The sequence below is a fragment of the Galeopterus variegatus genome, unplaced genomic scaffold (genome assembly GCF_000696425.1).
Source record: "Galeopterus variegatus unplaced genomic scaffold, G_variegatus-3.0.2 Scaffold313, whole genome shotgun sequence".
Lineage (NCBI taxonomy): Eukaryota > Metazoa > Chordata > Mammalia > Dermoptera > Cynocephalidae > Galeopterus > Galeopterus variegatus.
Window position 1 is genome coordinate 314287 of NW_007726424.1, and position 15593 is coordinate 329879.

At 35.2% G+C, this 15593-nt stretch overlaps 1 protein-coding gene across 1 annotated transcript in view; it reads right to left on the reverse strand.

Moving 5' to 3' along the window:
• Positions 1-326: 326 nt before the first annotated feature.
• The window catches only part of DLD (dihydrolipoamide dehydrogenase), a 25245-nt gene continuing 9978 nt past the window's right edge, over positions 327-15593 (reverse strand). Inside the window, exons 5-14 of the mRNA XM_008567365.1 lie at positions 15334-15403; positions 13757-13857; positions 13309-13452; positions 12769-12870; positions 3990-4180; positions 3117-3287; positions 2601-2790; positions 2022-2159; positions 1215-1304; positions 327-1121 (exon numbers count right to left, since the gene is read on the reverse strand). Of these exons, the coding sequence (XP_008565587.1) occupies positions 1056-1121; positions 1215-1304; positions 2022-2159; positions 2601-2790; positions 3117-3287; positions 3990-4180; positions 12769-12870; positions 13309-13452; positions 13757-13857; positions 15334-15403 (1263 nt within the window). The 3' untranslated portion in view covers positions 327-1055. The remainder of the gene's footprint in view (positions 1122-1214; positions 1305-2021; positions 2160-2600; positions 2791-3116; positions 3288-3989; positions 4181-12768; positions 12871-13308; positions 13453-13756; positions 13858-15333; positions 15404-15593) is intronic.

A 15593-nucleotide genomic window follows, 5' to 3' on the forward strand; every position in this document is an offset into this window, starting at 1 on the left:
ATTTTAAACATTTATCAATAAATGAAATTTTATAGCACTCTTTAAAGAAAGGTCTTTACCCAGCCAAGGAAATCCATATAGGAAAAGATAGATTAAAGATTCCCTTCTGTTGTATTTCTTCAAAAGTATATGCTAAACTTTTAGTAGGTATCTCTGAAACAGATGAAAAGGTAATAACCTTTTAAATGCCTTAACATTGTTTTACAACATGGTAAAAAAGATACCTTCAGGCCTATAAAAGCAATAACAAAAAATAAGAATACACACTAGAGGTAGTCATAAAAGAACTGGGACAATCTCAACATGCACTCTAAATAACCAGTAAATGAACATTTAAGACACGTTTATTTCAATATCTTCATTCACTCCTGTAATACATTAGAGTCTCCATTTAATATTTGAATTTTGTAGATAGACACTTTTAATTGAGGTAACTATATAACTACCCTTAAGACTTGTAGATCTCAATGGAATCTTAAAAACTTCATAAACACATAAATTCTACCTCTAAACTGCAAAAACTCAGGGGTTAAATAAAACAAGTGAGAGACTACCATTTTTTATTTACACCAGTTTTGTTTATACATATTTGAATATTGTTCTAATGACTGACTTGTTTCCAATATGAAAACCAAATTTAAAATAACTTGACCACCTTGTTTCAAACACAACTGTTGACATACCATACTCCAGTTCCATCCATGTAAAAGTAAATTCGACTTTACTACATCAGAGATAAAAGCTACTAAATATAAATTCAGTGAAGTTGAACCTTTCCCAAACAGCATGAAAACATGGGTGGATGCAAATTTTCCAAGGTGTTACTATAAGGAGCTTTTTGTCCTGCATATTAATGTACTGAAACAAAATATTAAATTTATTTAAAATATAGATACGAGATTAATTCACTCTGTCCAAATCTATTAAATACCTTCCAAAAGTTTCATAATTCAGTCCTAGAAATTCTTGGGAGCCATGAGCATATCCTGTTCAGAAATGTGACTTCTACAAAAGCTTCCAGGAAATTTCACAAAAAATATATATAATCTTCTTATTTAAAAGTTGATTGATTTGCCAAATGATGCAGCCAGATTTGCTTCTCTAAAAGCTTCTGATAGGGTCTGCAAGGGAAAATTTTTAAATTAAAAACTAAGTATTTGTAAGTCAGAAGAAAATTTAAGCAGCCACTAATTTTGTATATTGTTAATAATTACCGGATGTGCATGACAGACTCTAGCTATATCTTCACAGGATGCTCCATATTCCAAAGCAAGAGCAGCTTCATTTACCATTTCACCAGCACCCTTTAAAATAATAAGCCAAGAAGTAATTTTGCTTCCATGACAAAAAAAAAATTTTTTTTTAATTACACACTAATAGGACAGCAATGGTTGTCTTAAATCTTTGTTACTATAGCAGTTGAGGAAAAGTAAGGAAAAAGTCCTCCAGTCAGGAAAAGCTTAACAGAAAAGGTGAAACAGAAGAGCTTAGGCTTGGGCATCCAGTGGGTGCCACTTTAGACTTGAAAAATAAGGAGCCAGCCATGAAAAGATCTGTAGGCAGAGGGTACTACAAGTACAAAGACCCTACAATTCAAACAAGCTTGTCCTGTTATGAAAATGTGAGAAGGCCCACATGGCAGGGAATTAATGAGCAAAGGATGAGAGCAGAGAGCGATGAGGTGAGAAAGGTAAGCAGGACCAGATTAATTAAGACCTTGTCCATAACAGTCTGAAGTTGGAAAGCACCATTGGAGGGTTTTAAGCAGAGACATGGCCTGGTGTGTGTCCTAAAGGAATAACCTTAGCCACAGCACAGAAAAGATGCTATGGTGGGCAAAACGGTGAAAATGCTGTTGGAACTCTGCTAGAAATGATGCACTGAAAGGCCATATTCAAACTTTTGCTGGTAATGAGTAACCTCAGAATGTAAACATCGGGTGGTTTATAATTAATTAATCTACTAAATAGCAACACTTTCGAGAAATTTTAATATGATTTCTCTGGTTTTACAATACTCACTGGTCCTAGAATATGTGCTCCCAGTACTCTATCTGTTGATTTCTGCCCAATAATTTTCACCATGCCATCTGTGTCAGCATTTGTCTTAGCTCTGCTGTTAGCAGCAAATGGGAATTTCCCAACTTTGTACTCAACACCCTGTGAAACAGAAAATGAGAACTTATGTAAACACTGAAAAAAAGTTCATTCCCATTAGTGAAATCATCTGTTCAGAAAATAAATCCCAAGACAGCAATTATTCATACAGCATACAGAAAGAACAAAAGGCTGGTTAATGAAATATATTTGGGGTACAAATTCAAGCAAATAGAAATGTCTGTCCATTTGGTTATATTTTAAAGCCAAATGTAATAGCTACAATATTACTAGTTTTTTAATAGAAGCACCTTCTCTATTACTGCTAATAAATCTAAGGAGTAAACGATCTGTCTACAATGCTAACAAAGGGAAAAATATATAAACTAAAGTTTAATGTACACAGTTATTAAAATTAATGCAGTGATAAAATGCTTTTTCTCAGGCACCAGTGCCATTAGCTCAATTGACACACTGGACTAAAACCGCCCACATCAGGATTACCTCTTCCTTCAACTGTTCTTCTGATTTGCCAACCCAAGCAACTTCAGGGTGTGTGTAAATCACTGATGGCACACAATTGTAGTCAATGTGCACAGCACCACCAGCCATTCCTTCAACACAGATAATGCCTTCATCCTCTGCTTTATGAGCCAGCATTGGACCAGCAACAACATCACCAATAGCATAAATACTACCACAGAGATCAAAAGAAACAGTGAACTACTGAAATCACAGATACTCATAATTCAGTTACACCACAGTAATAAAAAAATGTTTCTAGTTAATAAGTCACCAAAACATATATCAAATGTAGTTCTTCAAAAATCTATAAGTTTGGGCTTTAATCTTTGATTAATAAAAAAATTCAATTAGTTATTTTTGATTTTACATCTTGTAAAGTTTATTATTCCTCTCTAAAGCCAATATATTTCTTAAGCATGACAAAAATCTTAATTCAAAATAGTGTTTGAAATAAATTTTAAAATTATTGAAAATGCAGATAATTATCTAACTTACTTTGGAATTTTAGTTTGGAATCTGGTATTGACTGGAATTCTACCTTTGGGATCTAGTTCAATTCCAAGCTCTTCTAGTCCCAAATTCTGAGTAAATGGTCTTCGGCCAATGCAAACCAAGAGTACATCACAAGAGATGACTTCGGCTTTACCACCAGAAGCAGCTTCAATACTAGACAATGAACAGTGTATAACTGTTAAAAAACACACATCTACATAAATAGATAGCCAATAGACTGAGAAATTTAAGACCAGAGATTTCTCAAATGTTGATGACATTTCTAACAATGTAAGCTTATTTGATTACAAACATAAACATAAGGATCAGGCAATGAAAAAATGCACACATCCTTCAGAGGTCTATCATTAAAATCTCCCAAAAACAGGCAGTATAATACAGCAGTTTTAGATCTTAGAGTCAGAAAGATGCAAGTTCAAGGATTGGCTCTGCCACACTAGCTGTGTGATCTTAGGCAAGTTATTTCATTTAATTACATAAGTATTTAATAAGTAGAGTGCCAGACACATCATAAGCCAATCTAATTATTATTATTATTATTGGTTTCCCATATGTTTAAAAATATTGAATTAATTTTACTGAATGTAAGGAGTTTAATATTTTCTGAATATATACTATGAAAAAGTACAATACAATAATGAGAACATTGGATTAATTTTTCTAGCATCAACTTAATCATGAATTTCAATGCACTAATTTGATAAGCAATATTGTTATATTAAGCAATAAAATGGTCTTAAGGTACAAAAAACCCTGTGTTTGCTAATCTGATTTTGAAACTTGAATGTTTTTCTTAAAGAAACACACACACAGACAAGGATAATATCATACCAAAAACAAATGTAGCATACTTACGAAACATCAATTTTTCCATCTGGCTTCTTGGTAGCACCAGTAACCTTTGTATTCAATTTAAATTTAAACCCCTGTTTTTGAAGGATGCGTTGAAAGCTTTTAGATATCTCCATATCAATTCCAACTCCACCTACATGACCCAAAAATTCAACTGCTGTCACATCTGCACCAAGTCTTTGCCAAACTGAACCCTGCAAATAACAATAATTTTTTTAAAAACCAATAATCATAAAAATAAAAGTTTGTATAGCAAATGTTTACTAAATCATCTTAAATAATTTATTGTAAGATATTTTCTTATGCTGCTAATATATTTCTATTAGAAACTCTAAGGTTTAAACTTAATCCTTTGGCAAACATGTATAACTTCATAAATTTATTCATTCAACATTTACTGAGCACCTCCTACATGCTAGTCACTATTTTAGCGGGTAGGCATACATTAGTGAACAAAACAAAAATCCCTACCTTCAGGGACCTTATATTCTGGTAGGGGAAACAGACAAGTAGAATTCATGTCAAAGGATAGTAAAGTGCTAAGAGAAAAGCAGGAAGTAGAACCAGGGCTATTAAAGGGATTGCGATTTTAAATAGTGTGGTTGGGGAAGGTCTCACTGGGAGTGACATTTGTTCAAAGACTTGAAGGAGTGAGGGAATAAACTATAGAGGTAACTGTGGGAAGAGTGTTCCAGGCAGAGGAAAACAGCAAGTGCAAAGGTCCTGAGGGAAAGGAAGCAGGCTCTTATTGCTACTTATCACTGATGTTTGCAAAACATTAAACTGGCTTCATATTCTACCTTCTCAACAAAAGAGAAATGTTTACTTTATCGTTCAAATTATAATTTAAATTGAATACTGGTTTATTTTAACAATATATTAACAATTATCATAATTTATGAACAAATATATATGAAACCACAAAACAGGCAAGATGAACATAATTTTATATCATTGAATTAAACACTAAAAACTATGAACATATCCTTTGCAAAAATTATATCATCTAGTGATTTAAAATTAACTATATGAATTTACCTTTCCAGTTAAATTAGGTTTATGAATTCATTTTTAAAATTTCATGAATTTTTGAGAAGAGAGCTAACTAGAAGCAATGTAGTGACATTAAAACTCCAATAATAAGCACATACAAAAATTAACTCAAAATGAATCATGAACCTAAATGTAAAACCCAAGACCACAAAGCTTCTAAAAGAAAACACAGAAGAGTATCTTTATGACTTTGAGTCAGGCAAAAATTTCTTAGATACAACACCAAAAGTACAATCCATAAAACAAAACAAAAAATGGTAAATTGGACTTCATCAATATTAAAAACTCCTAGAGATAACATTAAGGACACGAAAATAGAAGCCATGGACTAGGAAAAATATTTGCAAAACAGCTATCTGATAAAGGATTTATATCCAGAATATATAAAGAACTCTCGAAACCCAGCAAAAAGCAGACAAAATATTTGGACACTTCAATTAAGATACAGAGATGGCAAATAAGAACATAAAAACATGTTCAACACTGTAAGTCACTGGAGAAACAAATTAAAACCACAATGAGATATCACTACACACCCATTAGAATGGCTCAAATAAAAAAACATCTGACAATACTAAATACTGGTAAATACTGGTGAGGAAGTGGAGCAACTGAAACTTATATTGCTGGTGAGATTGTAAAAATAGTGCAGCCACTTTGGAAAACAGTGTTCCTCAAAAAGTGAAACAGAATTATCATATGACCTAACAATTACATTCCTAGATATATACCCAAGAGAAATGAAAACAGATATCCATGCAAAAACTTTTACAAATATGCATAGCAGTGTTATCCATAATAGTCCCAAAGTAGAAACAACCCAAATGTCCAACTGATGAGTATATAAATAAAATGTGCTATATCCAAAGAATTGGATATTATTTGGCCCTAAAAAGAAATAAGTATAGATACATGCTTTGATTTGGATGAATGTTAAGAACACTATGCTAAATGCAAGAAGCCAGACACAAAATAATACATATTGTATGATTCCATTTATACAAAATGTCCAGGAAAGACAAATCCACAGACACAGCATGTAGATTAGTGGTTTCCACGGGCTAGGGAGAAATGGATATGTATGCTAATGGATACTGGGTTTCTTTTTGGGCTGGTAAAAATGTTCTAGAATTAGTGGTGACAGCTGTTTAACTCTCTGAATGTACTAAAAACCACTGAATTGCATACTTTAAATGGGTGAACTGTATATGTGAATTATATCTCAACAGAGCTGTTTAAAAAAAGAACCACTTTTCTGAACCAAACTTCAAATAGTAAGAAATAACAAGAGTGTGAAAATAATAAGAAGCATTGTCTTTGAGCCTATAATTCAAAGTAGGGAATGATAATCATAGCTAGACATGTACCTTACTCTTTAAGAAAACTGATTTCAAAATCCTTAGAGATAGGAAAACTCCAGTAATATCTACCACTTATTTAGAGCTTATTAGATTCCAGGCACTGAGTTAAGTGTATTAAACGTATTATTTTATTAAATCCCAACAATAACCCTATAAGTTAGTTATTCATATCCCTTCTTTATGACAAATCACCTAGTGCAGAGAGGCTCAATAATTTAACAAGGACATAAAGTCAGTAAGAAACAGAGCTGAAATTCAAATCTAAATCTGTCCAATTCCAAAATATATGTTCTTTACCACTACACTAAACCAGAATGGAAGGAGGAAGGCAAACTATGAAAAATAAAAATATAGTCATGTGAATAATCTTTATAGGAAAGTAAAGAGATAAATATGACTTCACAGTAAGTTCTCTAATAAGTCTAAATTTTTAAAAAGACATGTAAAAACTAATTCAAGGGCCGGCCCGGTGGCGCACTGGATAGTGCGCCGCTTGGGAAGCGCGGTGGCGCTCCCACCCGAGGGTTCGGATCCCACATACAGACCAGTTCCCGCTCACTGGCTGAGCGAGGCGCGGGAGCAACGCTGAGGTTTGCAATCCCGTTGCCGGTCCCCGGTCCGGTACGGGGGCAACACTGAGGGTTGCGATCCGTTGCCGGACACGGAAAAAAGACAAAAGACAAAAAAAAAAAAAAAAAACTAATTCAAAATAGTAAAGGACACCTTGTGCCAAAAATCATTGTGCCAAAATATTTGTGATGATCCAAGACTTGTAAAAACCCTAACGCAAAAGTGCTGAGATGGAAGAAAGAGAATTACTGCTTGAGGATATAATTATAATGACCAACAAAAGAAAGTAAATCTATATTCCTTTTTTCTTGCTTGTTGTATCCATTTATAAGAACAATTTTCAAAGTGGAATGAACAGAAGAAATATCATCAACCAAGAAGTGAAGTCCAAGATAAGAACTACTAGTCATTTTTAATGAGTTAATTCTCCAATCAAACCAATTAGATCACAGAGTTTAATAACAGAGACACTGTCAGTGAACTATGGGAACTTAATTAGCATACAAGAACTGCCAAAAGGTGGCAAATAGACAAATATTGCCTCAATCTTCAAAAATGGGAAAGAATAGATTCTGGAATATGGAAGAGAGGCCAATCCCTCCTAATAGAAGAAATTATTAAACAGATGGCTCGGCAATCATTAGATACTACTACAAGTATTCCAAAGAGGTAATGTAAACTATTATTTTCTGAAGGCTTTCTGGATGGGTGAATGTAGTATATTTTGATATTAGCAAGGCGTTTAAAAAAAAGAAAAGAAAATCTCATAATATTCTTGTAGATGTGGTAGAGAAATGGAGATGGATCAACGGAGATGCGAAGATGTTTAAAGGCTGTGATGTCAGGTGGCTTTCAATACTTTATCCTAGTCAAAATGTGTACTGACACGTTTAATGACACCAGTGAAGGCTTGCTTAACCAAGATTAGATGAGATCAGATGATGGGACCACATGCCTTGGTTATCATACTTCCCCAAGTTGTGAATTACACAAAGCAAGAAAAAACAGTTAAGTGTAAAAATGACCGAATCAAAACTGGGAATAACAGGTACAAGAGAACAAGATTAAACTAAAGCAAGAATAAAGGTTCAAACTCCCTTATTTAGATTTTAAAAAATTAGATTCCACATGCAAAAGACATGAAGTTTTTAACTAACCACAAGCTCGATGTGTCTGCTTAAAAAAAGAAAAGAAAAATAAATACTAAACTGATTTTAAGGGGTTACATTAAAAGAAGTACATTATGCATATCCAAAGAAATACTCTCCACAGTCTAGAATATTATGTTTAGATCTGAACAGCATTAGAAGTGTTCTGGATAGACTGGACTGGATCAAAAGAATGGTGACAAAATAATGAATCTGGTATCTATGAGACCTAAGTACTATGCATTAAGAAAAGCAACAGAGATTCAAATATGAATAAAACTCAGTGCCTGCCTTTAAGGAGCTCATGGCCTTGTAGGAAAGTCAGACTTAAACAAATAAATGCAATGACTGTTATTAGTAGGTGCTAAAAGGATGTAGATACATTATACTAAGGACTTAAGGAAGGGAAGACTTGATCTTTCTTAGAAGAAAGAAGTCTTCATTAAAAAGGTAACTTCTTGGCTGACTTTTGAAAGGTGTTTATTGTATCAAAAAATGTTTGTTGAGGGCCGGCCCAGTGGTGCACTGCTACAGTGCGCCGCTTGCGAGCGCGGTGGCGCTCCCGCCGAGGGTTTGGATCCCACATACAGACCGGTTCCCGCTCACTGGCTGAGCGAGGTGCGGGAGCAACACTGAGTGTTGCGATCCGTTGCCGGACACGAAAAAAGACAAAAAGGAAAAAAAAAATGTTTATTGAGCAATAATAATAATAATAATAATAATAATAATAATAAAAGCTAATATGTGAATACTGATTATATATATCAGCCACTGTGCTAGACGCTAAAGACAGAGTAAATGAAATAGCTATGATCTCTGCCCTCACGGTGTTTATGATTTAGTGAAAGAGAGACAAAAGAACAAATAATATCAAGAAAGAGAAATAAATACTGTAAGAAACAGAAGTACAGAGTATAATAAAACACGCAGCAAGAACACCTAAGGACACCTAGGGTAGTTGGGGAAGGGCTCGCAAGAGTGAAAGGACTGGTAAAAGGAAAAAATGTACCAAACAGGAAGAAGGTCTGCAGATACACAAGTAGAGATGCCAGTGAGATACACAAGGCCTTTGAGATACACAAGTAGAGATGCCAGTGAGATACACAAGGCCTTTGAGATACACAAGTAGAGATGCCAGTGAGATACACAAGGCCTTTGAGATACACAAGTAGAGATGCCAGTGAGATACACAAGGCCTTTGAGATACACAAGTAGAGATGCCAGTGGACATCTAGATATATGAGAAGGAGCAAGGCTTGTTCAGGGACTGATATTATGATATATCTAGAACACACGTTGAGAGGGAGAGGGGCTGGAAATGAGGCTAGAGATACAAACCAGCATCACATGACATGCTGGTCTTTAAACAACATTAGAGAGCTTACATTTATACTAACAGCAATAGTAAGCCATTGAAAGGTTTTAAGCAGAAAGGGGACATGATTAAATATGTGTTATGGAAAGATCACTCTAGCCACTCTGAGAAGAATAGATAGGAAAAAATGAAAGAAGCCAGGAAGATGTAGGGCAAGACCTGATGCTGGCTGAACTAGGATCTAAGTAGATGAATGGAGTGAATATATTCCAGAGATATACATCAGGTAGAATCACATTAGGACTAAGTGGCTAATTAAATATAGGGCATGAGGGCACGGGAGAAATCACATATAAATCCTAAACTTCTTGCTTAAGCCTCTGTATGAGGTGGAAAATGATAGAAGAGAAACAGGTTTGGTTTGGTTTGTTTGGGGGCATAAGAGGGAGGATGGGTATAGAAAGGTTAGGCTATACATTTACTGAATAAAGTGCCTGTGAGATACACAAGTAGAGATGCCAGCAGACATCCAGATATAAAAGTCCAGAGGCAAAGAGTACTGATGAGGCTGCAGATACTTGTAAGTCCTTGAGTAACTGAGGTGGGAATAAAGAGAATATTCTGTGAAAAAGACAAAATGGGTCTAGGAACTCTGAGATAGAACCTAGACTTATACTAACAAAGGGAAGGCTAAGAAAGGAGAACTTGAATAGAAGATGGAGAAGTCAACCAAAAGTGTAGATGTAAAACCAGCAGAGTATGGAATCAGAGAATTAGGGAAAGTTTCAAAGGCAAGAAAATCAGCATGAATCTGACTGCTACCAAATTAAATAGCAAAGAAAACAGTCCACTTGATTGAGAAATAAACCCATTCATGTCCTTGTTAAGAGCAATGTATTGGCACAAGGAGCCATGGACTAAGGAGTGAGTGGAAGTTGATGAAACAGAGTATGGACAACTCTTTCAAGAAGTTTGGTAGTTACTATGGGTTGAATTGTGTCCTCCAAAGGTTCATGTATTAATCTCCACTTTAACAGTGTTAAGAGGATAGGAAATCTTATTATAGTAATTAAAAGGTGGGGCCTTTAAGATGTGTTTAGTTTGTGAGGACTGTACCCTTATGAACGGACTGATGCATTCAGAGTAATAGAAATGGTTCTGATGGCTTTAAAAGGAGAGTGAGTGAGGAAGTTAGTCTCTCTTGCTCCTGCCATTCTTGCCATGCGATGCCTTCTGTCACTGTAGAGCCACCACCAAGAAGGCCCTCTCCAGATGTGCTCCCTAGACTGTGGACTTCCCAATCTCTGAAACTGTAAGAAATAAATTCAGTTTCAGGTATTCTATTATAAGCAACAGAAATGGACTAATACAGTTGTACAGAGGTGGTGAGAGTGTAGTGGATTGAATATCCCCCCAAACTCATTAAAGCTTGAATAGTGTCCTCCAAGTATTATGTACTGGAAACTTGGCCCCCACTAACTATGACTGTCAAGAGCGTGGGAAATCCTATTATAGTAATTAAAAGGTGGGGTCTTGAAGTAGTGATTAGATTCTAGGACCATGCCATGGTGAATGGATTAATAATGGTGGCCAGGGGCATGGTTCTGAGGGCTTTAAAAGCAGAGTGAATGAGGAGGTTAATCTCTCTCCCTGCTTCACCATTTTCACAATGTGATACTCTGATGTCACTGTTGTCACGAACAAGGCCTTTACCAGCTCTGTTTCCTGGACTTTGGACTTTCCAGGCTCAGAAATTGTAAGCTATTCAATAAATCTCATTGTCTTTATAAATCACCCAGTTTCCAGTATTTTGTTATAAGCAACAGAAACGTACAAATACAGAGAGGGAAATTAGAAAGTGAAGTACATGGGATCAAGAGAAGGATTACTTATGTGTACACAAGCCTGTGTCTATGAGTGCAAACGCATCTGAGCATGTGTGTACAGCACATAGTACACACGAAGAGGCACGTTTAACTGTAAATGAGAACTAGGGAAGAGTTTGAAGACTGAGAAATACAAGAATAAAAATCACAAAAGCAAGTCCCTGAGAAGGCAGAAGATGATGTGCTACCAAGCACAGATAAAGGTATTAGTCTTAGGGAAAAACAGCATTTCCACAGTAACAGGAGGGAAGATCAAAGGGATAGGTGTGACAGCAGGTAAAAGCATTCTCAAATCTGCGGCATCAAGTTGAGGGAATTCTCATCTAATAGATTCTCTTTTACGTGAAATTTAGGAGACAAAGTCATCTGCAGGCAGGGGAAGACAGTGTATTAGCAGATGTTTCAGAAGAGTGGGAAATAAAACAGCCATTGCAGAGACCAGGACAGTGTACCAGCTAGGGAAATAATGGACCATCAGCAAGGCTAAGGTTCCTGTTGAGATATGTAACTTAGAATTTATATAGGCACCAATCTGCCATATGCGTTTTTCTCAATAGCCTGGAAATAGCATTAAAAAGGCAGATAGCTGTATTCAACCAAGACTAGAGTTTTGCCAAGCAGATACGACAGAACACTGAGGCAAGCAACTCAAGGACACCTGTAAGAGAGTAGTTAAAATGAGAGACTGTGAAATCTAAGCTGATCAGGAAAGCAGTAAAGACAGGAAAGGGCAGATAGCAAAAAAGAAGAGGAATCTACGGACTAGAAAACCTAGTAAAGTTAAAGAGTATAAAAGTATACTAGAAATAACTGAGTAAGAGAGTAAAGGGGGTTGTAGACAGAATAAAATGTCTGAATTTATGATTTCAGAAGTAGAACAATCATTGGTGATTACAAGGTATAGTAGGAAAGGATACCTAAAGTGCAGGGTAAAGAACTTTTGAATATGTGGAAAGTTGTGGGATGGACAAGACGGGAGAACAAGGCAGAAGGTATGAAATAGCACGGTGCTTCAACACTGTGCTAGTTTGACATTTCTAAAACCAAAGTTAAGAGGGATTGAGATGAGGATGAAGAGGAAGGGAATAGCCATATCATATACGTCATGGTAAAGAGTATGGTTTTTATCTGGAATGCAATTTCCTCAAAATGAGAACTGTCTTCAAATATCTGAAGGGTTGTCACATTAAAAAAGAATTCGACCAGTTTCAGGGAACAAGAATTATGGAAGATACAGGGAGGCAGATTGTAAAATAAAGGAGAATGTTCTAATGATTAGTGATTACATAAATAGATTGTCTTAAAAAAAAAAGTGAACTCTTTGTTACTAGAAGTGTTTAAGCAAAACTCAATACTGACCAGCCTACAGTGTTATATAAAGAATCAAACAGGGGACCTAAGTCCCTACCAACTCCATAGAGGTAATAAGAGAAGGAAGACATCACTTACCAATTCTACGCCTATTACTCCTGCACCAATAACAACCATCTTTTCTGGAACTTTTTTTAACGATAAAGCACCTGTAGATGACACTATTGTATCTTCATCAATCTATCGTAAGCAAAATGAAAGATACAATAAAAATTATTTGGAAAAACCTAGTAATTTATAAACTGTGATTTGACACAGTAAAATCACAATAAATACTAAGTCATTTATTTGTTTTCAGGTATTTTCATCTATCTGGATAACCAATTTTATCAAATCCCATTAAAAATACTAACTTGAAATATTATTATTCACCCTTCCAAAACAAAATGGTCAACTTTAACTTCAGACTGAATTCAAATATATCTTAATATAGTGTTCTATATCTGGACAAAATCACTGCAGAATAAAGACAGGTAATCTCCCAAAGCTGAAGACTGTCAAAACATAGTACTTCAGTCAGAAATCTCTCAAAGTTCATAAACAGCATAACTAAAGTAATTTACAAAACATATTTCTAAAGAAAGGTTCTAACAGTTGTAAATTTTAAAGCATAAATACCGTGATTCCAGGAAAAGGAGTAACTTCTGAACCCGTAGCTATAAGAATGTTCTTTGTATCAATAACCTGAATGCTGCCATCGGCTTTTGTAGCAGTAACCTGATTTTTGCCAGTTATCTTTCCATATCCATTGACATGAACAACCTTCATAAAATAATGTTTATAAATTCACAAAGTTTAAAATAATTTTTTGATAAACAAACAGATTAATAAGAAAAAAATACCCTGTAAATAATTTATATAATACAAAATGCTTCCTCAGTAATGCTATGCATGGAGCAGAAAAAAATTTGTTATATATCAGGGAAATCTATTTCAGTTTAGCAAACTGTTTACAATTAAATAAATATCCCCCAGTAGCCACGTCAAATAGCATCACTCTATTAGCATAAAGCAATGTTTAATGAATGTACAAAATAAAGCAGAAATCTGAACATTAAACACCAACCTTATTCTGTTTGAATAAGTGGGCAATGCCACCTGTTAAAGCTTTTACTGCAGTACTCTTCTGCTCCATCATCTTCTCTAAATTCAAGCGAACTTCAGACACTGTAATTTATTAAATAAATCTTTAGTACTTAACTAAATTCTTAAAGCAATGTATTTTTCACTAACCAAGGTCTAGAAAATTTCAGCCTAATGTTTATAGAACTGTATAAAAGACAGTATTAAAATTTTAAAGTTTAATAACTGATATAATAATCATACCTGACAAAAGGTCAACAACATCATATTACAATAATGCAATCCATCAAACACCATAAAATGTCCACCTTGGGTAAAAATGCAGTCCAAAATAAAATATTGTATCCCACTGTGACAACACAGTCTCCAAATACCTTACGGTGGTTATAACTCTGGAAGATACTTAAGTATTGGAATAGCAAAGTAAAACATCATCTGAAGTTTTAAATAAAGGAAAATGCTAAATATCATGAAACAAAAACTAATTAAAAATACACATTTGAAAACCTCAAATACAAAAACTTAATATAAAAGTTTAGCTTTATCATCTAAATTTTAATCACTCATTTTACTCAAAAGAAAACTCTGAAGCAACAATACAAGATAAATAAGCTCAATTCAATAAAACTTCAGAGATAAGAAGGATTGTAGAAATCAGCTCATAGGAACAACACACTTACCTTAGAGATAAGTAAACAAGAGACCCTGAGGGATTGCTAATTCACCCAAGGTCACTGAGCCACAACTTAAAGCCTTTCCTACACTGCAGGTGGCTTCACTTCCCCATCTCTTCTTTCTTTGTATCATTCTGCTTTTCATTTAGTTTAGTATGCTATTTGCTTTAGTGTATATACATCACCTCTATACCCACTGAACTGCCTACATACAGCAGTGTCTACTGCTGTAAAGAAACAAATGAAGGAAAAGTCATACCCGAAGGTATGTTTAGGCCCTTCCTAGAACAGACTAACCCCCTGCAAGTATCTGTCAATAACAATAATTGGAGAGAAAAGATGAAAACAATCCAAAAAAAAGTACGGCAGGAGACAAGACATACTAAATCCAAATGTTATGAAATGTTCTCCTTTTCCACTATGCCTCACACTTCTCTCCCTCTTTCTGCTACCAACAACTTAGGTCTTTCCTCTATCTTTAACTGCCCATAGCACTCAGGAATCTAGCCTCCCCAGTGATCTTCCAGTTCCAGAGAAATGAAAACTCACTCTTCAAACATACTCACAAAGTAGACTTCAGGCAAAAGTTGGCAAAGGAACAGAAGATATCATGGGAGAAATCTCGATTTAAGCTAACCTGCTTTCTTTTTTGGTGGCTGGCCAGTACAGGGATCCAAACCTTTGACCACACTCTAATCACCTGAGCAAACCGACCAGCACTAAGCTTTCTTTCTTAAGTAAGTCTCTCTACACTTTCAAGATTCTTTATCTTACTCTTCTTCACTAAACATCTATTACTCACACATTAGATACACATAAGTCTTTAGCAAGAAGAATCAAGTCAAGCATGTCTGATAATACTACTAAGTATGAAAAGTATACTTACTTTCAATTCCCCTAGATGCAAAATCTTTTCCATGGGCCATATGGTAATAATGAGAGTTATTCAATAAAGCCTAAAGGAAATACAAAGATGAAATAATCAAATATTCATCAACAGACTACATATAATCAAAAAGCACTTATGGGGCCGGCCCAGTGGCGCACTGCTACAGTGTGCCGCTTGGGAGCGCAGCGGCGCTCCCGCCGAGGGTTCGGATCCCACATACAGACCGGTTCCCGCTCACTGGCTGAGCGAGGTGCGGG